Raw genomic sequence first — 27753 nt, 5'->3', positions numbered from 1 at the left:
AATAACTGACATTAAAAATGTTTTGTCTATTGTTTACTCAAAACAACTAATTACTGTGATGTGTGTCTCTAGAAGGCAGTCTGGTCCAGGTCTTGTTCTCTGTGAGCCAGCAGGACCTGCTGAGCAGATTGATGTTGTTTGGCAACACTGCAACAGTGGATGCTGTGTGTCACCTGAACAGCTGGGGGCGCTGCTCCATCCCCCTTCACACCCTGCAGGTAGGGAACCCATCTCAAACTCCTTTTAAGAGTGCTAGATCTGCATTTTGACACCTGCATGAGAGCTCTTTGACAGAAAACACATTCAGATCTAAAAACCACGTCCATGATCAATAATAATTATATAACAGGTCTAAATTTGCCAATATTGATTTCTATAGTGTACTCTACTAGATTAAATTCTAAATGGAGAGGCAGCTGCCAAGGAAGGTACAAAAAGAGTTAAGGTGGATGAAGTTGGGCAATGAATTAATGTAGTCAACCTAATTAGTATTGTTATAGTCAAAACCAAGTCAAGACCAGTACCAGAGCAGACCAAGACAAGACCAGTACCAGAGCAGACCAAGACAAGACCAGTACCAGAGCAGACCTAGACAAGACCAAACCTTTTAGGTAGGCTAGACCAAGGCAAGATCAAAACCGAAGGGGGTACAAGACCAAGAGCAGACCAATGCAACACAATTTTCAAGACTATTGCTGTGATCATAATAATCATGTGGGTTGATATGTACATTTTCCCTCTGCTTAAAAGGAAAAGCAATATTTAGAAATGTTAATATAATACAAATAGATTAACATTATAGATTTAGTGAAATATTCAAAATTGTACGACACAAGTTCACATCACTGACATTTAGAAAAGGCTCAATACTGGGGACATTATGAAAACAAAAAGTAAACTACAACTGCAGACAGTAATGACAGAGGTCCAAGCCCTCCAACACATTTCCCCACTTAACCTATACGGCCCCCAATCTTCCAAAGACCTGTTGAGCCACTTGCTTGTAGATTCATAATTCATAATATTGAATCTTGTTTGAGTCCCCAAGCTACTGATAGTATGAAGGTTGGTTCACACAGAAACATTGTCCCAAAAATGACGGCTATTTACCTTTGTTCAGTGTTAGAAATGGTGGTACAACTTTGCTAATCACACTATCTAAAAAATAATCAGTGGAAAAGATATCATTTATTGCTTTTTGTAGAAAAATATTTCAATAAATTGCCAGTATTAGCAGCAAATTTATGATTTAAGAAATTTATTAACAATCAAATATTTCTCATAAAAATCTGAAAGAAAATCACAGGTGACTCTCTTTTGGTTTGGTATAAACTTAAATTTTCTCATTCTCATAGGTAGACAATTGAATTAAAAAAATGTCACGCGTTATACTTGTGTTGAACAAAGACATAATTTTATAAGATTTTAACCCTTTAAACTAATGGTCTGAAGAAAAGGCCTGCTGATTTTTGTGGTGATTGACATAATGGTTGAAGATATAACATTTTTTAGCCATTTTCCAAACTTTGAAAAAAAGGAGGAGCACATTTTAAAATGGAGCATAGGTTTTTCTTTACAGAATGTTTGGAGTCATTCAAAGAATGCATCCTGAAAATTGTACATTGGAAAGACAAACATCTGATATTTAGTGATTTTTTGTTGTTGCTGTTGTTTGTAATACACATTTATTTTTTTGTTGATAGGCCCAATTTAGCCAGTCATTGCCTTATTAAATGAAAAAAAGTCAGTTTCAACTCAACCTTTATATCAATATAAAGTACTTGATGATGTGACTTATTTTATAAGATAACTTAAATTCATTAACCTTCAAAATAATACCATCTAGAGGTGGACGTGTACCTCTTTGCCTCTGAGTACTAGGACAGGTACTGTGGGGCCAAGACACCATACTTTATTTTTCCTATGAAAAACTTCTCAAAATCTCTGACAGTTTAAACTATATGTCTGATTTTGTAAAGATTTTTCTTTGAGATGGAATAAGCCATGCCTATTTTATACGAGCAACATGATCTTTTAGGTCTGACCTCAAGCCAATATCTTGACGTTCTGTGCCAAGTTTAAAAAAGATAAGTCATTTGTGCATTTGTGCATATTTTAGTGCCACCTATAGCTTAATTTTTATTTCAATTTTGCTAAAAAACAAAAAACAAAAACAAACAAACAAAAAAACACCCCATAGCATGATGCAGCCACTACCATGGTTCACTGTTGAGCTAGTGATACTAAGACTTCTTTTTTCTTGAAGATTGTTTTTGCTTCCCATCCCAAAGGCTTCTTCAATTCAGAGAGTTGCAGGCATAAGTCATTGTTGTAACAATCACAATAATAAGGTAATTAAAGTCACTTGAGTCACTGACCCACCCCTCTATTCTGAGTCATTTGATTCTGTTTAGTGCTAATCCTCCTCCTCTTAAACGTACTTCCCAGTAAAGGAAATCATTATCATATCTCAGCATGGACCTGAGCATCACCATTTTGCCTGCATACATGGAGAGATAATGGTTATTTTCAACGCATCCAAATGTCACAGGAAAATAACCACAACATTAGGTTACACTGCTTCCTTTAAGGCAGTGAAATGGGACCCAATAAGCACCTTCACAGACTGCCTATAAAAGCTGTAAAAAGACAAGGTGATTGATTGGGCACACTACTACAGATTATCCCTTGATGAGGCCTCTCCCAAGATGCACAAGGAAGGAACACCACTCTAACCAATCATCAACAGCATGAACTCAGTCCCATAAAACATTGCTAAACACCTTCTGCTATGTTAGCTCCTCTGGTAGATAACACCCCATATCATAAAGAGTACTCTACAGATGTTGCTAACAAAGTCACACAAATAAAGCTGATTCTGGGTGAAATGCTTGTATTGTTTGATGTCTTATCACTTTCCATTTGCATACCCATATCAGACACAATGGAAACTGTCAGGAAATGTCTCCAACCAGACAAGCAGCGGAACGACAGGACCAGCTTTACTCTAGACTAGATCTGCACCCTACTGAACCTTTGGCACTCTATCATCTATTTCAATGACAACTATTACAGACAAAAGCGTACCGTATTTTCCGGACTATAAGTCACACTTTTTTCATAGTTTGGCCAGTCCTGCAACGTATCGTCCGAAGTGACTTATTTACCTTTTTGTTTTCCTCTTCATGATGCAATTTTTGACAGACATGTTAAATTTACATTCATAGACATGAACCAAGGAGTAAATATTACCATTTGCAGCCATGGGAGGGCCCTTTAGGCTTTTGACAACTATGTTGTTCCTCTACCTCTAAAAAAACAACAACAAACATTCACTTAGAGACAACTGAGAAAGACTTAACACAGATAAACTGCGCCAAAAAGAAAATCCTATTCTGCAGATTACATACTGCAGGTAATAAAATATGCAGCCCAAAATGGTAATCCAGCAGCAGAAAGAACATTTGGAGTGGGAAACTTGTGAGGGACTGTCAAAAAGCAGAGGTTACTCTAACTGCATTGAAGAAAATGAAGAAAGCTAATTGTGGGCTGAAACAACATGGCCAGAGCTAAAGGAACAAGTGCACAGATGGGTACTGGAAGAACGCACTGCTGGGAGAGGCTTGTTGACGGTCCAGTTATGTCTCCACACCAAGGCCGTTGCCAAGGAGATGAATATTAATGATTTTGCTGGCAGACCTTCTTGGTGTTACCGCTTTATGCAAAGTAACCACCTCTCCATCAGAGCACAGACATTGGTGTGTCAGAAACTGCCAGCAGACTTTCAAGTCAAGGTCAACAGTTTCCATGAGTTTGTTAGAAAGCAGGTAACAGAATACAACATGTCACCAGAATCAACATGGACGAAGTCCCTCTCATGTTTGACATCCCCATGGCCCAAAGTGTTGCACAGAAAGGGCAGAAAAGTGTGAAGACAGTGACAACTGGTCATGAAAAATCAGGTGGTAGCATGTTGTGGAGGTGGATCGAAATTGCCACCGATGGTCATTTTCGAAAAGAAAACTATGCCAAAAGACGAACCCGCCCCCAACAGTTGTGGCCTTGAATGAGAAATCAAGAAATGATGAACATCTGGCTGACAAAATGCTACATTAAGTGTCCTGATGGCTTCTTTAAAACACCCAAAGCCCTGCTTGTGATAGATAGTATGCAAACGCACATATCACCACAGTTCAAAGATAAAATAAATGCTTGCAAGTTCATACCTGCCATCAACCCTAGAGGCTTAACCAAAGTACTCCAGCCTCTCGACTCAGTGAACCGGAGCTTTAAGGCAGCCATGCGTCACATGTGGGAGGAGTGGATGGTGGATGGAGAGCACAACTTTCATGGCAACCAGAAGGATGTGTCATGCAACTTTCCAGCAAGTCCTTGGTTGGATCGACAAAGCATGGACTTCAGTGACGACTGAAACCATCCTGTTGCAATTCAGAAAGGCTGGAATAACTGGAACTGATGCAGAGTCTGACTCCAGCCCAGCAGAAGAGGAGACTGCTCTTCATCTTCCGTCGGAGTTGGAGTAGTTCAGAAGCAACACTGTGGGTGACGATTTTTGATTCTCACCACCCACTGGAGCTAAAACTGTCAGTTAGCAGATCTCTACAGCATTGAGCCAAACAGGTCCCACAAGGACAGAAAGGAATGACAAGGAACACACACACTCAAAAAAAGTACACCAAACCTGTTGATACCTGAACTGGGCTAATGTTGTGGCATCCAGAAAACCAAGGTATTTTTTTGGTATTTTCCCACTTAAAAGAGACCCTTGTGGCAGACCTAGAAGGATTTGCGGGAAGGATTATATATACTCTCTGGCCTGGGAATGCCTTTGGATCCCCCAGGAGGAGCTGGAGAGTATCGCTGGGGAGAGGGATGTCTAGGTCTCCCTCCTGGACCTGTTACCTCTGTGGCCAAACTACAGATAAGCGGTAGAAGGTGGACAATGCTGCGACCACCATGCTTCACTATGGGGATGAAAAACAACCTCATATCATGATCCTTTCACCTCCATGCTACACTGTTGGCATAGTGTGGCAGTTCCTTTGAGGAGTTTAAATGATTGGAGCTGAAGTAGCTCTGAATACTTTCTGAAGCCTCTGTATTTGTGAGTGCTACACACATTGTAAAACATTGTACACAATAAATTTATAAAACTTCTAATGAAGTGACAATTTATCACAATTTAGCTCATTCTGGTTAAAACTTGTTAGTTCCTAAAACGAATGTTGCTTGTTATTTTATTCTAAAAGTTGTTTTTTGCCATTCTATCTATCTATCTATCTATCTATCGTAATTAATTAATATATGTGACTGTTTGTTTTGTTTTTTTTGTCTTTATATCAGGCTGGGCTCAAGAATCGTCAGCTTGATACAGTTGATTTTTACCTAAAGAGTAAAGAAAATGTCCTGAACATGTCCAGAGCTGCTGATCAATCCACAGAGACCAAACTGAGCCTGACAGATGGTACGTCTCCATGTCCCATCAAGTGTTTTTACATTAAATTAATGCTTTTATGTTATTGCTGTGTGAATGTTTGACGTGGTTCAGAAGAAAAATAAAGAGCTGCAAACAGCAGGTGCTGCAGCTGTTTCATGACTTCTTTGAGATTCCCAGTTAACTCAGTTTGTTTTTACACAGTTAATATGATCTTTTCACACTTTGACCACAAAAATATGAAACGAGAAATGTGCCACTAAAACTGAGGGTTTTAATGATAGGAAAACCACATGCAGGTGTATTTATGGATCCATCCCGAGCTTTGTGCTCAGAATAGTGAAAATATCACATAAATCTGCAGGAGGGCAGTTTTTGATTCTTGTAGTATAATAGTCACACCTTGATTTCAGTGCTATTTGTGAAAAATTTCAGTTTTTGACTGTTGACTGTAATAGCTCTGTTGTCTTGGTGCTGTTGGATCCGACTGTAGCAAACCACAACATTTTGGTTTCTCGTTTGGACTTGTGTGTTGGCAATAAAAACACAGCACTTAAATGGTTTCAGTCATACCTGTCAGGAATTTTTCTGTCTGGTTAAAGAAGTAATATTTGACTGTATTCACTTTTGACTGCATAGTTCCTCAAGGCTCTCTATTTTCATTTGACATGCTTCCTACAGGGTCCATTTTCAGAAAACCCAATAAGGCCTTTCACTGTTTTGTTGATGATATCCAAACTCATCAGTCTGTTCTAACAAGCAGCTACACTGCTATTCAAGCTTTTCTGAACTGTCTTAGAGAAATTCAAACACGGATGGAGATAAACTTTCTTAAACTAAAAAATTGAAATGGAAATCACTTTATTTGGGCAATCTTGAATCATTAGATTGCTATTGTCACCTCTCTTCCAGGAACCTCACATAATTTTTGAGTGCTGTTAACAGATCATCTCAGTTCATAAATACAAACTTTTTCCAACTAAGGTTCTTTAGCAAAGTAAGTTTTAAATATCATGACATGTATGCATTCATGACATTGCTACTTGACCTTTTAAGAAAGTTTGTCTCCTTGAGCTCCGATAACATGACTCGAGTCACAAGGGTGACCTGTAGAGGTGAGTGCAACATCTCCAAATGCTTTTAATAAAACTGATTTCTCTTTTGTAGCCATGAGTCATTGGAATAGTTTGCCAAATGACAATATAGCATGTTCTACTTATAGAACAGGTTTTGGCAAAAATATGGCTGTTAAATAAGCAGATTTGTACTCATTATTAATGAAGGCAAAAGAATAGTTTTATGAATTATCTGTTGGTTTGTAGTGTGGTTTGCTTGGTTTTAGTGAGATCTGATTAATGACTTTTAAACATGTATATAATTAATAACTAAACTGACTTTTCATGAAGTCATAATCTGTTAAATCATACTTGATTTCATCAACCTGTCCAGGGACTGCAGGTGGAAATTAGCATTTTTTGCTATAACCTGGTACCATGCATGTCTCCTTTTAAAGGGTCAATAAAATGTTGTTCATTTTCTCTGAATAAATAACATTCCACCTGACATTATAGTCAACTGTCTTGCACCAAGTAAACTGAATGTTTGTGACAACAAATTAAACAATTCATAGATTGATTTAACTCTTTTACAGTGTAAAGCTCTGATTGAAATATAAACTTCACTCTTCAAACACAGTGAGGCATTTGGTTTTGACACAGTTGAAGCAAAGATGTTTGAAGAAACATGTGACAAGTTCCTTTTTTAAGCTTTAAAAGGTGTTTGTGTGTGTTTGTAGGTGTGAAGGACTTGTGTCCTGCTTTGGACTTGTTGTGTTCAGCGGTCAGAGACTCAAACAATGAAGCTCAGAGTCGACAGTTTTCAGAGCAGCTGCTGCACATCACCATGAGCTTCATCCACACACAGATCCAAATGGTTCTGTGCAGCTCTCAGTGTGAGTACACCTTCCTTTCTTTCATTCTTTCATTCATTCTTTCTTTTGTTCTTTGGTTGGTTCGTTCTTTCTTCCTTCCTTCCTTCCTTCCTGAGTTAAAGCTGTTTTGTGGTGTTTGTAGATGATGATCCAGATGTGCAGAGCTGCATGAACATTTTGGACCGGTATGTCACAGAGTTGAGGAGCTATATGAAGAGGTTTCCCTGGTCCTGTAGCACTGCTCCTCCTCTTCCTCAGGAGGAGACTGAATCAAAAGAATGGCAGCAACTTTCAACTGAGGTCACATTCAGACACTTACTATTTCTTGAAAACAAATCAATTTATATTATTATTATTTCCTTTCGTGTTGTTGATTTTAGAGTTTCCTATCTAAACATTGATATGTTTGTGCTTTGCAGGAAGTTGTCTGTCATGCCATTCTGACCAATCAGATCCCCAGAGCTCAGGCTGTGCTGCGGAGGTCCAATCAACCTCAGCAGCACCTGGCAGCTCTGAGAATGGAAGGTCTGCATCAGGTTTTCTCCTGCCTGCAGCACAAAGACCTGCAGACTGCCAGAACTCTTCTTACCAACATGGTAAGGTTGTCTTCCATCAGGAATCAGACCATCAGTGAGTTAGTGAAAACAGCTTTCTGTTTTACTAAAAGAACATAATAACATATCAGACATGTTCTCACCACATCCTAAAATTAAAAAAATATAACCTAATTTATGCATTATATGCAGTGCTGTTTTTAATGATTTTTTTATTAAGTTAAAAAAGCTATCCAAGCAAACCTGGCCTTATGTGTAAAAGTAATTGCCTCCCTTGTTAATTCATGAGTTAACAATACAAAACACTATACAATACAACTGTTTAGTCCAAAACACGTGTCCCCCATAACATTTACCTCACTCCAAGCCAGTGGAGTGCCCTATTCATGTCCCCAAGCTTTTAAAATAGTTTGAAGGTTAGTTTATTTTACAAAGTGCCTCATCAAAGCCAACTATTTTCCTCTGTGTTTTATTTGATACTTAAATTAATAATTTTTCTGTGGTCTATTTTCTGTACCTAAGCTCTCAAATTATGCTATAATACACTTTCTGATTTTTGAAGCCCTCCAAAAATTAATTTGGAGTGCTTCAAACAAAAGCATATTAAACAAAAAAAACCACAGATGACTCACTCTTGGTCTGGTGCAAGCCTAATTTTTTTGTGCTTCTGAGTAGACAAATCTTTGAAATAAAAAATAGTTAGCATTGACCTTTCATAGCATGAATCTACAACATGTTTAAATATGCAAATAGTTTTAATAATCAAAAAACCTTTTTGACCTTTACAAGAATGGTCTGAAGAAGAGGCCTTCTGATTTTTGTGGTAAATGACATGACTGTGGAGATCAAAGTATTTAGCAATTTTTAAACAAAGCAGCCTTATTCCAAATTGTAATAAATTAATATCTTACCTCAAGATTCTACATACAATACTCCGTTATGACAATGCGAAAAAAAGATTTTTTTGCACATTTTTTAAAAATAGAAAAGTAAGAAATCACATTTATGTAAGTATTCACAGCCTTTGCCATGAAGCTCGACATTGAGCTTAGGTGAATACTGTTTCCACTGATCATCCTTGAGATGTTTCTACAACTTATATGGAGCCTGAGGTTAATTCAGTTGATTGGACTTGATTTGGAAGAGCACATACCTGCCTGTCCCACAGTTGACAGTGCATGCCAGAGTGCAAAGACCAAGCATGATGTCAAAGGAACTGTCTGCAGACCTCCGAGACAGGATTGTCTTGAGGCACAAATCTGGGGAAGGATACAGAAACATTTCTGCTGCTTTGAATGTCCGAATGAGCAGAGTAGCACAGTTGCCTCCATCATTCATAAATGGAGGACGTTTGTGACCACCAGGACTCTTCCTAGAGCTGACAGGCTGTTTAAACTGAGCAATCAGGGGAGAAGGGCCTTAGTCAGGGAGGTGACCAAGAACTCGATGGTCACTCTGTCAGAGCTCCAGCATTCCTCTGTGGAGAGAGCAGAACCTTTCAGAAGGGCAACCATCTCTGCAGAAATCAGAGTGGCCAGATTAAAGCCACTCCTTTAATAAAAGGCACATGGCAGCCCATCTGGAGTTAGGCACCTGAAGTACATGAGGATGTCATGTTTGGAGGAGGAAACCAGGCACTGCTCATTACCAAGCCAATGCCATACCTACAGTGAAGCATGGTGGTGGCAGCATCATGCTATGAGGATGCTTTTCATCAGCAGGAACTGGCAGACTAGTCAGGATAGAGGGAAAGATGAATGCAGCAATGAACAGACATCCTGGATAAAAACCTGCTCCAGAGCGCTCTTGACCTCGAACTGGGATAACAGTTTATTTTTCAGCAGGACAATGACCTAAAGCACACTGCCAAGATGTCAAAAGAGTGGCTTCCGGACCACTCTGAATGTCCTGGAGTGGCCAAGCCAGAGTCAAGACTTGAATTCGATCGAACATCTCTGCAGAGATCTGAAAATGGTTGTACACATCCCAACCAACCTGATGGAGCTTGAGAAGTCCTGCAAAGAAGAATAGGAAGATCTGCTTAAATATAGGTGTGCTAAGCTTGTGGCATCTTATTCAAAAAGACTTGAGGCTGTAATTGCTGCTAAAGGTGGATCAACAAAGTATTAAGCAAAGGCTGTGAGTACTTATGTAAATTTGATTAGTTAGTTTTCTATTTTTAATATATTTGCAAAAAACCTTTTTTTACATTGTCATAATGGAGTTTTGTGTGTAGAATTTTAAGGAACGAGATTAATTTAATATAATTTGGAATACAGCTGTAAGATAACAAAATGTGGAAAAAGTAAAGAGCTATGAATACTTTCCGAATGCACTGTAAATAATACCAATGTTTGAACCCATTCAAACCAAAATCAAAACCTTTTACCAAACCAGTCCAGGAAACTTCTTTGCCAATTTTCATAGTGATTGTGAACTGATTTAGCTGTTTACAGAACTTCCCCACTAAAAAATAAAATAAAATTTCAAAATGCCAGTACTTTGAAAATAGAAAATGTTAAATAATAAATCAGAGACTATGTCAAGTGTAGCTTACCTTTTGTTGGCCAAATGTCTGACTTTCAAATACTTAAAAATAAAATTCAAATAAGTTGTGTGTCATTCCCAAACTTTGCCCATTTTGGTTTGGTGGAAATTGGCATGTTCATTTTTGAGGTCTGAAGTTTTCACCTTGTTAGTGCCCCCTAGAGCCTAATACTTTCCCAGACCTAATCAGGAGGTTAAATTAGACCAATGGTATAAATTTGATGTTTATGTATCTTAAAATTAATAAGATGTAGCCAGTATTATATGAAGCCCACTAGCTAATACTTGTGTAAACATAACTTGATCATTTAATAACAAAACAAGTTTTTTTTTAATAACTTTTTTAAAGCTGCTACTCTAGATAATATGTATGAAGTTTTAAGCGGAGCAGGTTTGAGCCCTTGGAGGAGATAATGTATAAAGGTTCTGCACATTTTGCATATCTGCATGAAGTTACATTTTCAAAGCAGACTTACCTGTAGTAAAAAAATCAGTAAACTTCAACAATTCAGGGACCCTGAAGTACTTCTTGGTGGGGCAGAGAAATTATATTTTATAGACCAAAATGTTTCAAATAATAGTAGTCCCACCAATAAGTTGACACATGTACTTTTGTAACTTTTAATAATTATGGGATCATAAAGAACTTGTTGGTGGGAGTTAGAATCCAAAATGTTTCAACAATAGTAGTAGCTCCACCTTTAGGTTGACGCATGTAGTTTTCTAATGTTATACAGGAACTACCATCATTTATTTTTCCAAGGAAAAACTTCTCAAAATCTCTGACAGTTCAGACTACACGTTGGATTTTTTGAAAAGTGCCAAACCACTTCTGAAGGTAGTCAGAGTGAGTACATCTTCAGGTCTGACAGCATTCAGATCAATATTTACTTCCAATAAAGTATAATTAGATTACTCAGAATGTTAGTGCTAGGCCTGAATAAGGTATTAGGCTTTGAAATCAGGTTTTAACTAGTTTTATTCTGCACCATTTATCTATTTTCAGGGTCTCAATGTGAAAAAGCAGCTTCACAGCATCTGTATCTACACTAACGATACAAACCTGAGGGAATTAATGGTGAGTCTGACATTGCACAGGGAATACAACCTAACACAATTGGCACAATTCTTTACTTTTCTTTGGAATACAAACTAAGATTTTACCATGTATTTTTTTCAACCCATCCTGTGTTTAACACATAGTTCAAGGATTCCAAGGTCTCCTCAGGCCAGCTGAGAAACATACAACCCCTGGCAAAAATGATGGAATCACCAGTCTCTGAGAATGTTCCTTCAGTTGTTTAATTTTGTAGAAAAAAAGCAGATCACAGATATGACAAAAAACTAAAGGCATTTCAAATGGTAACTTTCTGGCTTTAAGAAACACTAAAAGAAATCAAGAAAAATAATTGTGGTAGCCAGTAACAGTTAGATTTTTAAAACAAGCACAGGGAATAAATTATGGAATCACTCAATTCTGAGGAAAAAATTATGGAATTACCTTGCAAATTTTCATTACAAACACTAACACCTGCATCAGAATAAATCTGCTCGTTAGTATGCAGATGAAAAGGAATGAACACACCTTGGAGAGCTGTTGCAACAGGTGGACTGACATGAATCATGGCTCCAACACCAGATATGTCAATTGAAAAAAAGGAGAGGATTATCAAACTCCTTAAAGAGAGTAAATCATCGTGCAGTGTTGCACAAGATGTTGGTTGTTCACAGTCAGCTGTGTCTAAAACCTGGACCAAGTACAAACAACAAGGGAAGGTGGTTAAAGGCAAGCATACTGGTAGACCAAGGAAGACATCAAAGCATCAAGACAGAAAACTTAAAGCAATATGCCTTGAAAACAGAAAATTTACAACAACAAAAAAATGGGAGGAAACTGGAGTCAACGTCTGTGACCGAACTGTAAGAAACCACCTAAAGGAAATGGGATTTACATACAGAAAAGCTAAAAGAAAGCCATCCCTAACACCTAAACAGAAAAAAACAAGGTCACAGTGGGCTAAGGAAAGGCAATCGTGGACTGTGGATGACTGGATGAAAGTCATATTCAGTGATGAATCTCAAATCTGCATTGGGCACTGGGGAGATGGCTGTCATTACATCTTCAATAAATGCCCAGGTTTACATTGACATTTTGGACACTTTTCTTATCCCATCTATCGAAAGGTTGTTTGGGAATGATAAAATCATTTTTCAAGATGATAATGCATCTTGCAAAAGAGCAAAAACTGTGAAAACATTCATTGAAGACACATAAGGTCAATGTCATGGCCTGCAAATAGTCTGGATCTCAATCCAATTGAAAATCTGTGGTGGAAGTTAAAAAAAAACTGTCCATGACAAGGCTCCAACCTGCAACGCCGGTCTGGCAACAGCAATCAGAGAAAGCTGGAACCAGATTGCTGAAGAGTACTGTTTGTCACTCATTAAGTCAATGGCTCAGAGACTGCAAGCAGTTATAAAAGCCAGAGGTGGTGCAACAAAGTACTAGTGATGTGTTGGAGTGTTATTTTGTTTGTTTGTTTTTCATGATTCCATATTTTTTTCTCAGAATTGAGTGATTCCATAATTTATTCCCTGTGCTTGTTTTAAAAATCTAACTGTTACTGGCTACCACAATTATTTTTCTTGATTTCTTTTAGTGTTTCTTAAAGCCAGAAAGTTACCATTTGAAATGCCTTTAGTTTTTTGTCATGTCTGTGATCTGCTTTTTTTTCTACAAAATTAAACAACTGAAGGAACATCCTCAGAGACTGGTGATTCCATCATTTTTGCCAGGGGTTGTATGTCTCTCCAGCATGTCCTGGGTCTTCCCTGGGGTCTCCTCCCAGTTGGACATGCTCAGAATACCTCTATAGGGAAGTTTTCAGAGATCACCACCTCAACTGACTCCTCCTCGACGTGGAGGAGCAGCAGCTGTTTTCCAAGTCTTTCCCATATAACTGAACATTTCATTTTATCTCTCAGGGAGAGCCCAGCTACACTGCAAAACAACCCAGACTTTGATCCAGATTAAAAACTGTTTACGTTAAAACAAGCGTTTTATTAATATATACATATATTTTTTAAATTACCTCAGTTCTGCTGTAAATGGGATTTTATCTTTTTCTTATTTAACTGATCAGGTGGAGGAGCTGTCTAATCAGAGCTCCTTATCTGTGGAGGAAATGAAGAGCGTTGTGTTCATCAGGGAGATGGAGAAGATTGGGTTACTGCCAGCTGTGCGCTGCTCAGCTAAGACTTTATCACAAAGGTAAAGAAACTAGTGAATAAACTTTGAAGAGCTGTTTTTTGGTTCAACACTGTAACTTTTACTAAACAGTTTCTGTCAGTTTTAGCATCAGGAAAGATGAAATGGTGAACAACACCAGAAGTTTAGTCAAACTTAGTTTGAGGTTTGTGAAGTGTCTTAGGTTGGTTACTGCACTTCCTTTTTGGGTGGCAGAACTATTGGTGAATGTTTTGCAAATCTAATACCCTTTGTGTTAGAGCTTGTTTCTCAGATTTAATCAGAAACAGATTTTATATTAGATAAGTGATTGAATAGGTAGCTTCCTGTTAAAACAACTGCAGTTAAGAAGCAGACAAGTCATTGTAAACATTAACTGGAAGAGGACAAAAAATAACCTTGAAGGGCAGTGCAGTGAGAAAACAAGGAAATAAATGGACAAAAATAATAATTTAAACTATAAGAAATCAAGAAATAAAGAGGAAATATGTAAGCCAATAAACTGACTTGCATACAGTAAATAAACAAAGGTGTCTACCCAGAATTCCTTAGAAGAAACTGGAAGCAACCATTTACAAATTAAAAAGGAAGCTAATTCACAAGCTGATGTGTGATGGAAAACAAAAAGATTGGTTCAAGCTTGTGACATTCTTAGGTCCAAACAAAAACAACTCAATACAGAAACAAAGTGGAGAATATTTCAATAATTTCAGTGGAAACTGGAGAAAATGATGGTTAACCAATCTGGCTACTTAAGCAGTACCAATGACGTCTACATAGAACCTGCTAGTGAAAGAACAGAGAATGTTTGATTGACATTATATCAAGTTTGTGTTCAGTTGTTGTGCAGCAGAGGAAGAGCCAAGACCAGAGTATATGTGGTGCTGTTCTCAGCATGAATGAATGAATGAAAGCATTACATCTTAATTTGTGCCCTTCAAACCAGGGTTACGTGTGCTTACCTGAAGGAAACTGTTTGGATTAAGGAGCCAAAGGCAAGACCTGTCAATCAAGGTCCCATTTCCAATGTTTTTGTGAAAAACGTAAATGTTTTTCTAGATTATTTAGAGATCAGAGCACCTTTATATTAGTCTTGTTATTTTGAGATGCATCCTCAGCAGTGAACCAGATAATCTTTTTAGCTCTTAATCCCCCTTCAACTTTGCTGGTGAGCACCTAGTGGTTAAGCTTTGGCTTCTGTGGCTCTGCTTGGGTAAGCCCCCCAAAAATGACAGGAAACCATTTTGCCCATAGGCACACCACCACCTGCGAGGAGAGCTGTCATGGTTGAGTACAGTGCAAGTCAGGTGGCAGGTGAGAGTGAACAGCAGTTCCGATTACCCAGCCTCTTGGAGTCTCTGGATGAATTACAAAACTACAGAATCTGGGGATTCCATAGTTTTTCTGGGTGACTTCCATGCTCATGTGGACAATAAAGGAGTCACCTAAAAGGGGACAATTGGGAGGAACAGCCTTCTTTTTCTTGAAGTCAAACTGTGTTCTGCTATTGGACTTCTGTGCTACGTTAGGCCCTTCCATAAGAAACACCATGTTCGAACATTGGTCCCCAACCAACAACCCAAAACAAATAGTCTGGGTGACCTGGAAACATCTGGCCTGTCTGCAAGATTTTCAACTCACACCTCTGGGAGTTTTTCATATGTCCTGTAGAAGGTTGGGAACATGGAATCCGAATGGGCCATATTCAGGGCTTCTATTGTAAATGCAAATGTCAAAGCTGCTTCTTGTGGCAGCAACTGGAGGACTCATTGGTGGTGATGCAGTGATGGAGGCCTTCAAACTGAAGGAAGCCTGGCCATGCCTGAGGACTTCTGACTTTTTTTTTAAAATATTCAATGCATACATGGATACTGTTGTTACCGTCTGGGTACAAACATTTCCAGGTTTCCTCATATGGACCATAAGGAAGATGGGGAGGAGATTCTAAAGGAGCTGATAGATCAGAGGAGGCCTAAGGAGATGGGAGAACTCTGGAGGAACCTCAGACTGGATTGGGTGAGGAACTGGGACCAGAGCTGCCAAACAGCTGTTCTCTTATCCAGGCTAAACCATACAGGTAAGGAACTGAACCAGAACCTAACAGAACCCCTCTGTATTGGTTTTATAGACCGGTTCCTAAAGTTGAGGTTGGGACCCTACTTGGGGTCATGAAACATCGAGTGGGTTGTTTTGAGAGGATCTACAGAAATCAAATTACCTTTAAAAATGTTTGCAAATAGTATATTTAGCTTTAATTGTTACAAAGAAAGATAATAAATCATAATAACATGTGTACACATTGACAAAGTTCTTTTTAAATGCTTTATTGGCAGTATTTTGTATACTTCATGGATCAAAAGCAGAAAAGTTTAGGAACCACTGTTCTAGATCTCATCAGATCAAACAGAAGTGCAGGAATTCTTTTCCTTGTGTTCATCAGAGTTGAGTTGCTGTAACTCTCCAGTGTTGTGGCAGTACTTGACTGCCCTCCATGACCAGCAGCAGGTGGTTGACTGGATCCAGACTCAGAAGCCCACCAGCTTCCCCTGCTGGCCAGAGATAACCCCAGAACTGGTGAACAACAACACAGTGTGCAGCACCTTGATGAAGGAGAACATCTTGGATCTGCTGGTCAGGTACAGGAGCTGGTCTAACTTGCTATAGTTTTATAGTGAAACTGGCATGTTCATGATAGAAATAATTATAAGTAAAGACAGCAGCAGAGTGAGGAAATGTGGTCAATTTATATTCCAGCAGTCAAGCCAACCCTAACTATAGGATTCATCAAAAAGGATAGTTTTAAGCCTAGTCTTAAAACGTAGACAGCCTCACAGACAGAAACTGGAAGTTGGTTCCACAAGAAAGAAGCCTCGCCTCCTATTCTACTTTTAAAAGCTCTAGGAGCGTGAAGTAAACTTGAATCTGACTCAACCTGTTCTGTCCTGTTTTGATGTCTCTGCAGCAGTGAATGAAATTTTAGGATGCTCTTTTCCTGTGTTTTCAAATATTGCTGGTTGTGAATTTTCTCTAGGAGAGGCATGTTCATCCCTGATGAGATGTCGGACTTGGAGCAGCTGTTATGGCGGCTGGCTCAAGGTGGGGGGCTGATGGTTTTCCTCCCCCCTCTCCCTCAGTTCCACTCCTCTCTGGGCCTTGATTTTCACAGCGTCATCATCATGTTCTGCCTGGAGCGTAGTCTTCGGTACCTGCTGTACATCTACCTGGAACACTACAGGTGCCCGTGTGATTCATCATTCACACTATGTTTTCCTGTGCTTTTTCTAATGTTTTTTTTTGCAAACTAACTACCTCTGCATACTTTGTACTGTTTTAGACATTTATACATCAAAATGTTCAGCTCATTCATCAGATGGGTGCTATGATTTTACATTTTTGTAGAATTTTAACTTTTCAAAATAAGTAGCTTTATTTACAAGTCTTTTCTCTATATCTTTGAAATCTGCTTCATCATACTTGCTCTATTTTCACTACTTTTAGTTTTTAGCTTTTAGTTAACCTTTAGTAGTTTTATCTTTGAGCTACCATTTTATCTTTTAACTAGCATTTAGATGTTTTTAGCTAGCATTTTGCTTCTTTTAACTTTAACACCTCAGTTTCAACTTCTTCAACAAATTTCAGCAGTCCTTCAGCACTTAGCATTAAGCACACTGCTTTTTTTTTTTTTTTTTTTTTGCTAAACTGCAGTTTTTCTAGTTGTTTATTAACTTGATGTTCCTGTTCTTGTACTGACATCTGATATCTGGATCTCCCCCACATAGACTTACATCCAGAAACTGTCCCCCCATGACTGATCAGAACCTGTTTAAGACTCAGCCTTGGTTTGAGATGCTGGTAAAGGTTCAGGAGATAACCAGAGACCTGACAGGTACTGACCAGAAAATGTGTTCTGGTTCTCTATATAAACTGTTCCTGTGATTTTTGTATGTTAACAAAATGCCTCACTGGCTGGGTTTAAATGAAACTCTTTGAAAGAAATCATTGGATTGTACATTTACAACTTAACAGGCCATTAGGTCCATTAAAAAAACAAAAACAAACATAATTCGCCCCACAAAGGGGCTAATAAATAATGTAAATTATTTAATTAATTAGCTTGTTGTGTAATTGTTTTTCAACAATTTTGACATTTTTAAATAATTATTTTTTTACTTCTTTGCAGTCATAGGGTGGTACAATCACTGACTACATTTGTCATATTGACATGTGATCAGTGATCGGCTCCAGTGGAGTCTCATTGGGCCATAATAATTCTACCCTGTGGACACATTCTGCTGTTTTTATTTCATTGAGATTACTCTGTAGAAATCAGTTTTCAGTTTGTCATTGAAGAGTATTTAAATTAGATTTTTTGTGTGTCAAAAAAGGTCAGTTTATCTTGATTATAATTAATTTATAATAACAATAAAAGAGTAAAACATTCAAGAGGTTAATACTTTTTATAGCCACTGTAATGGAAGACGACTGAGAATGACACAAAATGATAAGAAAGCGAGATTGGAGTTTGCCTAAATGTATCTTGACAAGTGACAAACTTTTTGTTGAGAATGTCCCATGGACTGATGAGACAAAACTGGGACTTTTTGGCAACAAATCCCATCACTTTATATTTATGGACCCAAAGATAAAACTTGTACCTACTGTGAAACATGGAGGAGGCTTGGTTATGTTCTGCTTTGCTGCCTCTGGCACAGTGTCTTGAATTGGTGCAGAGTACAATGAGTTAAGTGTATCATTCTTTTTGTAAAACCTGACAGGTCAGGAGTAGGTTTCAACCCAGAATGCAGGCAGACTCAAGATCTCAAACAATAAACTGATTCATTAATTAAAGAAAACGAAAGTAACAACAAAAGACTTAGATTGCAGATGATCGCAAGAAGACACAGGCAGGGGACCTGACTGGCATACGATCAACAAATAACTCAAAAACACCCAAATCCTGGGAAAGTTCAATTTCGTTAGTTTTTTTTTTTTTTTAATTCTATTGAACCAAAATTCAAAAGCAAAAACTGATTTTTATTTGTTGATTTTAGTAAAATAAAAAAAAAATTACCTTTGACAGTTTCAATTTATTCCAGTGACCTTTGTGGATTTTTCTTTTTTTAACAATATGGTACAAACCAGCTTGTTTGTATTGTTTGTGTAAGAGGTTTTGTTGTCCTTACATGGGTAAACCATTGTGGCCAGTTTTCAATGCTGACATGTTAGTCTGATCACAATCTTTCTATACTGCAGTTGAGTTCAGTCCATTGATTTGTCTTGAGCCATTTTCTGTTCTCAGCAGTATCAACAGAAGTGGATGTGATGCTCCTGAACACTGCTTTAGGTTTATGTTGAATTCTCATTGCCTTCTTTCTTACGTCTACTTGGTCCCTGCGTTTTCAGACAACAAACTGATTTTCCAGGCCAGTTTGACCAGTGCTCAGGTGCTGTTACCAGGCAGCCAAGCCTCCCTGAGCAGTCTGCTGTTGGAGGGACACAGTCAGCTGGCTCTTGCTGTCATCATGTTTGCCCCTGGTGGAATTGATCAGGTAAACTATATTCCTTCCTTTACTGTATTTCTGCAGATTGCTGACAATTTATTTGGCATTAATTGGTTTACTGCCAATCACATGCCTCTGGTGGATAGAAAGCGTTGAGCCACAATTCTCACAGCACCTCCGTTTCCTGAAGGCAACATAAGTGACACGAGTCTCCTTCCTTCTTTGTTAGACTGTCACTCATGATTCCACGCCGCTCTCAGCTGAAACCACGCCCCTACGCAAAATCGGGACCACAAGTCTTAAACTGAAAAAAAACTGATCTCAAAGTAATAAATGGATGTGAAAGTCAAAAAAAAGATTTGAAGCTGGAAAAGAATAAGCTTTGATTCTAAAAACATAAAAACTGAATTGAAAAAAAACTTCTCAAATGTCAAAATATGGAAAAGTGAAAATCTAAATTAACAATTTATTCAAAATATTTCAAGAATTAAATCAATATGTTATTTAAACTGAAAAAAATGGCACACTTATTTTGAGTTTGATTGAGTTTTTTGATTGAATTTTTCAAGTTTTAGATTAAAACTTTCAAGTTTTTAGTTTTTCGATTAAAATGTCTTTTCTCAAATTAACAAAACATTTGGCCCTAATTTAGTTCCATAACATAATACCTCATTTAAAGTAGGACAAAGTGCACCAGTGCAGAAAGACACTTTGTGGTTGGTAGCCAGATTCCAGGTGCAAAGCACCTACTCCAAGGGCTTTGTGAATTAGGTGGGTGTGCAAAATCTGAAACCACACTCAAAAAAGATCCCCAGTCTGTTGATGAGTCCAGGCCTCTGGATTTACTTTTAAGTGTGACTTGATTGAATCGTCCTCAGTTGACTTTTTTGTGCAGGTGTGTGCTCAGGGTCAGAGGTCAGGCGGTCTGGCGAGGATAGTGGACCCACAACTTTTGAAGATGGCATTGGCCCCTTATCCCAAACTGAGAGCTGCCCTGTTTTGTGGAAATGGCTCGTCTTCTGACATCTCCATTTATCATCTTCTTCAGGTACTTACACAGTGGCCTTTTGAAAACACTTAAATGTTAAGGAATTTTTTGCAAGTTTTGTGTATGACATATAATCATTCACGAGCATAATACTTGTCTGTTAAAATACAGTTTCCTACCATGCTGAATGACCTGCTTCTTTTAAATAAGTATGCCTTTTAATTCATGTCAATGTTTTTATAGTCACTTCATCCTTTAGACCCATCCAGGCTGTTTGGCTGGCAGACAGCAAACACTCTGAACCTAACTGGTAAGATGGCACTATTTACTTCAGAATATGACATAACACTATTTGATTTCATCAACACTTGAACATTCTGCCCTTGGAGACCATACCTAAACATATTATATTGTTTTTATAAAATTTATCTACATGGGAAATTATGAAATTATCTTGTAAATTGCATATTTTGGAAATGCTTGTCTTAATATCCAAAGGAATATGTTAAGGTAGAGAACTTTCAGGTCTTTATGATCTGCTGCAGCAGATTGACAAGTCAAAAGAGAGGTGTGACCTGAAATAAGGAAATGATTCTTCAAGAAGCTCATTCAATATGAAGTAAAGCCTGTTAATTATTCCCATCAGCTGGATGGAAAATCCCAAATGTTCAGAGTAGAAAGAGCCAGGTAGACAAGGAAGATGTCAAAGCATTAGGATAGAAAACAGAAAACCATAAACAAGGAAGGAAAAACATCAGGATAGAAACAGGAATTGATGTTTGTAAGCGATTTGCAAGAAATGCACTGCTGGCAATTAGATTTAATGTAAACCATCATTAAGTGCTAAAGAGAAGAACACCAGGTTACAGTGGGCTGAAGAGAAGCTGTCATGGACTCTGTAAGGTTGGATGAAAGGGAGATTTAGGAATGGATCTGAATTGAAGAACATGATGCTGGGACTTTAGTTCGGTCTGATCCAGAGAAACATTTAATTTTTTATATATATAAAAAAAAAAATTTTTTTGATTTGTAAATATCTAAGCAGGTCCTGATTCTGCAGTCCAAACTTATCTTTAAGGTCCTGGAAGCTCATCAGTTTCCCCTCTTTTAACAAAGTACAATATATTGTGAAACCTTTATTAGACCATGTTTTAAATATTAGATCAATTTTGTTGGGTAAAAACTCTGAATCATAAGCAAACCATTGAAAGATTTCGGCCCTCTCTTTTCAAATATTTCACTCCATGTCTTCATTGAACCTTTTTGTCAATAGATTACTAGAGTCCTTCAGAGAGTTTGTCCTTGAGGTATCTCCTATCAAAGTTTTGACAGGGAAATTTCCCAGCAATGAGTTTTTGATTTCCTTCCATCTTGAGTTAAAACTGAGCTTACACCAGCCTATCAATGGTCTTATTTGAGTGGGTCTATATTAATCGTACTGACATGGAAGACTTAATCCTCCTTTCCTTTTGGGGAGCTGAAGTGTTTTAAACCTGAAATGTGGCTTTCTACACACCCATATAAATCTGGATTTTATTTTATCCCACTCTGCAGAGTATTGTTCGAGTTTTTCAATAGAAACAGACTGAAATAAATGGATCAGTCTTGGAAGGATATTCATTTTTAAGGTTTCCACTGTTACATACAGTGGTGTCTGCATGTAAGTTTCTCCCATTTTCAGTTGCTGCTGGGATTCTGCAGCTTAACCAGACACAGCTGGTTTCACTCTGTCTCTTAATGAGCGGAGTACAAAACCAGGTGTGGAACTCATTCCTGGGCCTTCTTCTTTTGGCCATTTGGGCAGCATTGGTGTTGCAGCTTGTGATTGTTGTACTGGCTGGTGTGCTGGGTATAATTGAGCCTTTAGATATTTTAGTGATGGGTGTAGCCTTGGAGTTCTTGGTGCTTGGTTGTCATTTGGTTTTTTTTCAGTTTGTGAGCTGAGAGATTCCTTGCCAGATTCCTTGTTTTTCTTTTTTTTTTTTTTGTAAATAAATTGTTAATTATATCCTCCTGGTTCTTGGCTCCTCATTCCCCGGTCAATATTGTTACTTTTCTCCCCTTCACATCCCCTAGACAGCCTTGGGCAACGTAACACCACTCTAGAGAAAAATTTTAAGTAGGGGATTAGATTCCATCTGTTAATATCAACCACAATTTATTTTTAAGTGGATAATAAGTAACTTGTTCCAAACCAGACAAATCCATTTGTAGATGCATTGGATAATATTTTTTTCCCAATGTATTTTGTATTTACTACATAAGTGCTGGGAGGGGCTGTAGTGGCTACTCAGAACTTGTTTTCTGTACATCCAGTTTATATCCTGAATATGAACCATACTCTCCAAAAACTGACATAAGTTCTGGCAGAGATTCTGTCAGGATTGTTTGCAGATGAAGTTTTGGTTTATTTATCAATGTCATTTTCTGTTTACCCACATCCATATTAATTCATTTTATTATTTTCCCCTGTCTAATCCACTGGGCCAGTGGCACTATAAAAGTGAGCTTAATGGACAGTTCTGTCTTGTGGATATTTCCAGCTCAAACGTATCTGTAAGTTCACCTTTTATCTTCAGTCTGGCTGTTGGTCTGTTATATAACACTTTCAGTGTTGTAATAATTAATTCATTAAACCCAAATTTGAGCATTACTCTAAACAAAAACTCCCATCTCACAGAGTCAAATGCTTTTTCAGCATCCAGGCTTACAAACACAGCTTGTAGTTTATTTCAATTTATGTGCCTAATGACTGGCAAAGTTCTCCTAACATTGTGATGGGTTTGACGAGATTTAACAAATTCAGTTTGGTCTAAGTTTATTATTTTTGGCAAAATCCTCTGAAGTCTCTTAACTATAATTGATGTAAATAATTTATAATCCCAATTTAATACACTTATTGGTTCATAGTTTGGGCACTCTAGTCTTTACCTTCTTTAGGTATATTAGAAATAATATCCCGTTTCCACAAGGGGGAGCCTCTCTATTTGTAGAGACCCAATTAAACATTTGCAGTAACATCAGTGCCAGCGCCCCCCTCAGTTTCTTACACCACTCTGCAGTAAAGCCATCTGTGCCTGGAGTTTTATTGACTCAAGGTGCATTCACACCAGCCCTGCTTAGTCCGCTTTAATTGAGCTCTAGTTCGTTTGCCAAGAAAGTCAGGTTTGTTTGGGGATGGGTGAATGCACAATCAAACTGATGTGGACCAAAAAGGTGAACTCTGGTTCACCTAAAAACGTAGGTCTCAGTTTGGTTAAAGAGAACTCTGGCGTGGTTAGAATGCTTATGTAAATGCAAGCGGACCAAAGATCGCACCAAAAGCAGGAAGCGGACTATAGCACAGGGCCTTCTGGGTAAATACAACCAAAAAAAATGTGCATTTCTACCATTAGCAGGATAAATGGCTTGTGTAAATCAGAAATCCTAAAACCACAAAAAGAGAGAGAGAGAGAGAGAGAGAGAGAGAGAGAGAGAGAGAGAGAGAGAGGTTGGTTTTGAAGGCATTTTCCACCTGTCTCCTTCACAAATTCTGACAAGATAGTAGGCATTACGGAGGTCTAGTTTTGAAAAGGTTGTGTAGCCTTGGACAGGTTCAAAAGCTGAGGTGAGAAGTGGGAGTGTATACTTGTTTTTTACAGTAATTTGATTGAGTCCTCTATCATTTATACAGGGCCGGAGGGTTCCATCTTTTTTGGACACAAAGAAAAACCCAGCTCCTAATGTAGAAGTTGAATGGCGAATTATGCCAGCAGTAAGAGACTCATTTACATATTTCTCCATACATTCCATTTCGGATTTGGAGATGTTATATAAATGACTCGATGGCAAGGTGGCTCCAGGAAACAACTCTATGGAACAGTCATATGGACGGTGGGGAGGTAGAGAAAAGTGTCTTGGATTTGCTCAAGACCCATCTCAAATCATGGTATTTGGGTGGAACATTAGACAAGTCAGATCTTACCTCCAGCTCGAAGTTGACAGATTGGGACTTTCTATGGGCAGACTGGAGACAGGTAGGAAGACAATGGGAGCTCCAGGACTCAGCTCTGCTGTCTCTCCAGTTCAGATGTGGATTATGCGAGGAGAGCCATGGATAACCTAGGACCAACGGGGACTGAGGAGAAGGAAACACAAAACAAATCAGTCTCTCATGGTGGTTGCCTGATATAAGCAATTCAATAGGTTTTGTGTTGTGTGTAATGAAGGGCAGAGGTTTACTGTCCAAGGCTAAGACATGAACTGAAGAGGATAATGGAAGTGTAGAAATATTCAGCTGTTTGACCAAGTTGTAATCGATGAAGTTTGGTTCACACCTGGAGTCTATCAACACTGGAACCTGAAACAAGTCAGAAGTAGAGAACTGAGCAGTATGAAACGGGATGAATTCCTGTTGCAGCTACCCACCAGTATCCCCATTATTACTGGTGGACAAAGAGCAGTGAAATGACCCATCTGACTGCAATATAGACATGCCCTGGATTCTGTATGGCGCTGCCTCTTTCTGCTGTCAAGCGGATACGGCCAGTTCACATGGGTTCTTCACGGGACTGTGTAGGAGCGTTTAAGCCTGACTGGGACCTGATCAAATGAGGTTAAGATGGGTAAGAACTTCCCCTCTGTCTCTTTTCGCGGGATCGTTCTCTGATCCGATTATCAATATGAATAGCTAAAGAAATAAATCCTCCAGCTCTTTAGGCTCACCCTGATAAGCAAGCTCATCCTTTAAATGTTCATTAAGGGCTTGCTGAAAAGCCCCTTTTAGGACTTGTTGGTTCCACTCTGAGGCAGCAGCTAGGGTGGGAAAATCAGTAGCAAAATCTACCACTGATTGTTTCCCTTGGTTTAGACTCCACAATTTTCTGGTGACATTGACATCAGAATCTGAGTAACCAAAGGTCTACTTAAAGTCAGCAATAAATTCATCATAAGTCTTTTGAAAAAGCGTGTGTTGACTGATTTTTGCTTGAACCCATCTTAAAGCCCTACCCTGGAGAAGACCAGCAACATAAGAATTTTGGGAGGAGTCATAAGGGAAAGATTATGGGGAACTGCTAAAAACTAACGGGCACTGGAGCAAAAAAACCACCACATTTATCAACCTCACCAGAGTAAGGCTCAGAAGTCAGGGAGGCGGTGTCCCGGAAGCGTGTCTGTGCGGAGGGGCGGTTAAAGCGGTTTGCTGGATGTGCTGGCTGTCAGAGGAGGCTGACCTGGAGATGACAGTTTGTGGTTGATTTCCTGCATAAATCTCGTTAACTGGTCTAAACGTTGTCCAGAGAGGTGCTGTCAAAAAGTGATCGTAACATATTCTCATGTTAAACAAGAACGCTGGGGTGTTTCTCATACTATGGTGTTGGTCCTATTTATCGCATAGCAGGGATCATGGATCAGTCTGAGTACATCAGAATACTGGAAGAAGTCATGTTGCCATATGCTGAAGAAAAAATGCCCTTGAAATGGGCGTTTCAACAAGACAATGACCCCAAACACACCAGCGAGCGAGCAAAATCATGGTTCCATACGAACAGAATTCAAGTAATGGAATGGCCAGCACAATCCCCGGACCTTAATTCCATAGAAAACTTGTGGGCTGTCAAAAAATGCTGTTCATGAAGCAAAACTAAGAAATGCAGAGGAATTGTGGAATGTAGTACAATTGTCCTGGGTTGCAGAAGGTTGCTGAAGTCTTTCATCTTTGCTTTTTTAAGGTTAGAAGTTATGGCAATAACTCTTCCCTTCAATGTAAATATAATAAATAAATATAACAATATAATTCCCTCCACTTACAAGTATTCCTTGTGCCTCTATCACTACTCTATTGAATATTTGCATATATAATTCAGGTGTGGGGGAATATATACATTGTTATACATGATATTTTATAAGAAAACTAATTCACCATCCACTTTGCCTCATACTAAGATAAATCTACCTTCTTTGTCCTTAATTGTTGCAGTATGTTCAAAAGTAACCCTTCCAGTTATCAAAATGACCACTCCCCTTGTTTGTCTTGAACCATTTGAAGAGAAGAAAGCATGTTTGAAACCTTGTCTCTTAAGTGCCATATGTTCTAATCCTGTCAAGTGTCTCCTGTAAAAATGCCACATCAATATTTTTTTGTTTTCAATTTATCAAGTATTTTCCTCCCCTAAGTTGGATTTTGAAGCCCATTAACATTATGAGAAAACACCTTAAGAATTAACCGTTAGTATAGTACAATGAAAAGCAGTCATTTTTGCATTTGTAACTTTCTACTGTAACAAAGATAAAGTGCAATACCACCACTGTTAACTCAGAACTTAAGCATACATTCAGAAACAACAGAACAATTATAGTCTCCCATATACTCTAGGTCATTTGACCCATTGGGGTCTCTGTTGGGGATAAGAGAATAAAGTCCCTCCACAAGGTTGGGGCTCTCCCTAATGTTGGAGTGACTGTCCTGCAGGTATGCCCCACACTCACTAGATTAGTCCAACATATTTACTTACTGTACCTCTGTTGAACCGAACCAACATCTCACACATTTTTTCTTTTGAAAAGAAGAACAGCATGTGCATTACTTCACTGCTGAGACTGTTTGCTTAAGAGTAAAAATTCGGCCTTCTCGGATTTTCTTGTTTATGTCTAGCTTGTGCTTTTATTTATGATCCTCTGTCCTCAGTGTCCACTTCTTGCCACAGGAATGCATTGTGTATCCTTTCTTCAATACTGTGGTCCGTATTCACCCGTGAAGTGGCCACCTCAATGCCCAGCACTTTCAGCTCCTTCGCCGCGTCATTGTATGTAACCATGGGCTGTTGTTCCAATAGATGCAAATTTGCGTAAAAGGCGTCTGAAAGTGAATGCTTTTCTCTTTTAATGCCTTTTTAATCCCAGAGGTAGGAGGCAGGGGCCACTCTTTAGTGAGTAGGTTTTGTACAAAGTCAATTACTGACTCACTTTTTGAGTCTTCGTGTAACCCATAAACACAGATATTTTTTCTCTTAGATCTACTCTCCAGATTAGTAACCTTTTCTCGAAGTTTGCATTGTTCTTTAAAAGGCAAAATACAGCCTCTTTAGTCACCACGCCACTCTCCTGCATCTCTGTAATACACTCCTCCGCCTCGGCAGTTCCCTCGCCTTTTGACTGAGGTGTAGCTGCACATTCAGATAGCTTTTGATTTAATTCCTGTTTAACCATCGTCAACTCATCTTTCAATTTTTTGCCAATTTCCTCCCTGAGTCCCGAGAATGACTCCTGGATTGTCTTTTTAAAACTGTTGAGATCTTTGTACACTTCAGTCTCCCATAAAGTATCTGCTCCCATGCCTGATGATCTCATTACTAGCTAGCAAGCAGCCGCCATCTTCTTTAGTGAGTTGCTCAATTTGTTCCTTTTCTGTCCTTATGCTGGTGTAGATTCTCAGTCATCCAGGCCATGGTAAATTAAAAAAAAAGTTAAAAAACAAAAACAACTGGACTTCTATTCTGTAGCTGAAGACGTTTCGCTTCTCATCCGAGGAGCTTTCTCAATTCAGAAATAG

The 27753-nt window shown here is 38.5% G+C and overlaps 1 protein-coding gene across 1 annotated transcript in view; it reads left to right on the top strand.

Moving 5' to 3' along the window:
• Positions 1-27753, top strand: part of spg11 (SPG11 vesicle trafficking associated, spatacsin) — a 112292-nt gene that overhangs the window by 21797 nt on the left and 62742 nt on the right. The window contains exons 7-20 of the mRNA XM_017438613.3: positions 73-218; positions 5365-5485; positions 7251-7406; positions 7528-7685; positions 7805-7981; positions 11493-11564; positions 13630-13757; positions 15638-15810; positions 16174-16369; positions 16765-16968; positions 17513-17619; positions 19137-19282; positions 20130-20282; positions 20466-20532. Coding sequence (XP_017294102.1) covers positions 73-218; positions 5365-5485; positions 7251-7406; positions 7528-7685; positions 7805-7981; positions 11493-11564; positions 13630-13757; positions 15638-15810; positions 16174-16369; positions 16765-16968; positions 17513-17619; positions 19137-19282; positions 20130-20282; positions 20466-20532 — 2004 coding nt within the window. The remainder of the gene's footprint in view (positions 1-72; positions 219-5364; positions 5486-7250; positions 7407-7527; positions 7686-7804; positions 7982-11492; positions 11565-13629; positions 13758-15637; positions 15811-16173; positions 16370-16764; positions 16969-17512; positions 17620-19136; positions 19283-20129; positions 20283-20465; positions 20533-27753) is intronic.

Source organism: Kryptolebias marmoratus, linkage group LG17 (assembly GCF_001649575.2).
Source record: "Kryptolebias marmoratus isolate JLee-2015 linkage group LG17, ASM164957v2, whole genome shotgun sequence".
Lineage (NCBI taxonomy): Eukaryota > Metazoa > Chordata > Actinopteri > Cyprinodontiformes > Rivulidae > Kryptolebias > Kryptolebias marmoratus.
The sequence above is the reverse complement of the archived record's forward strand: the minus strand, read 5'-3'. Positions and strand labels throughout refer to the sequence as shown.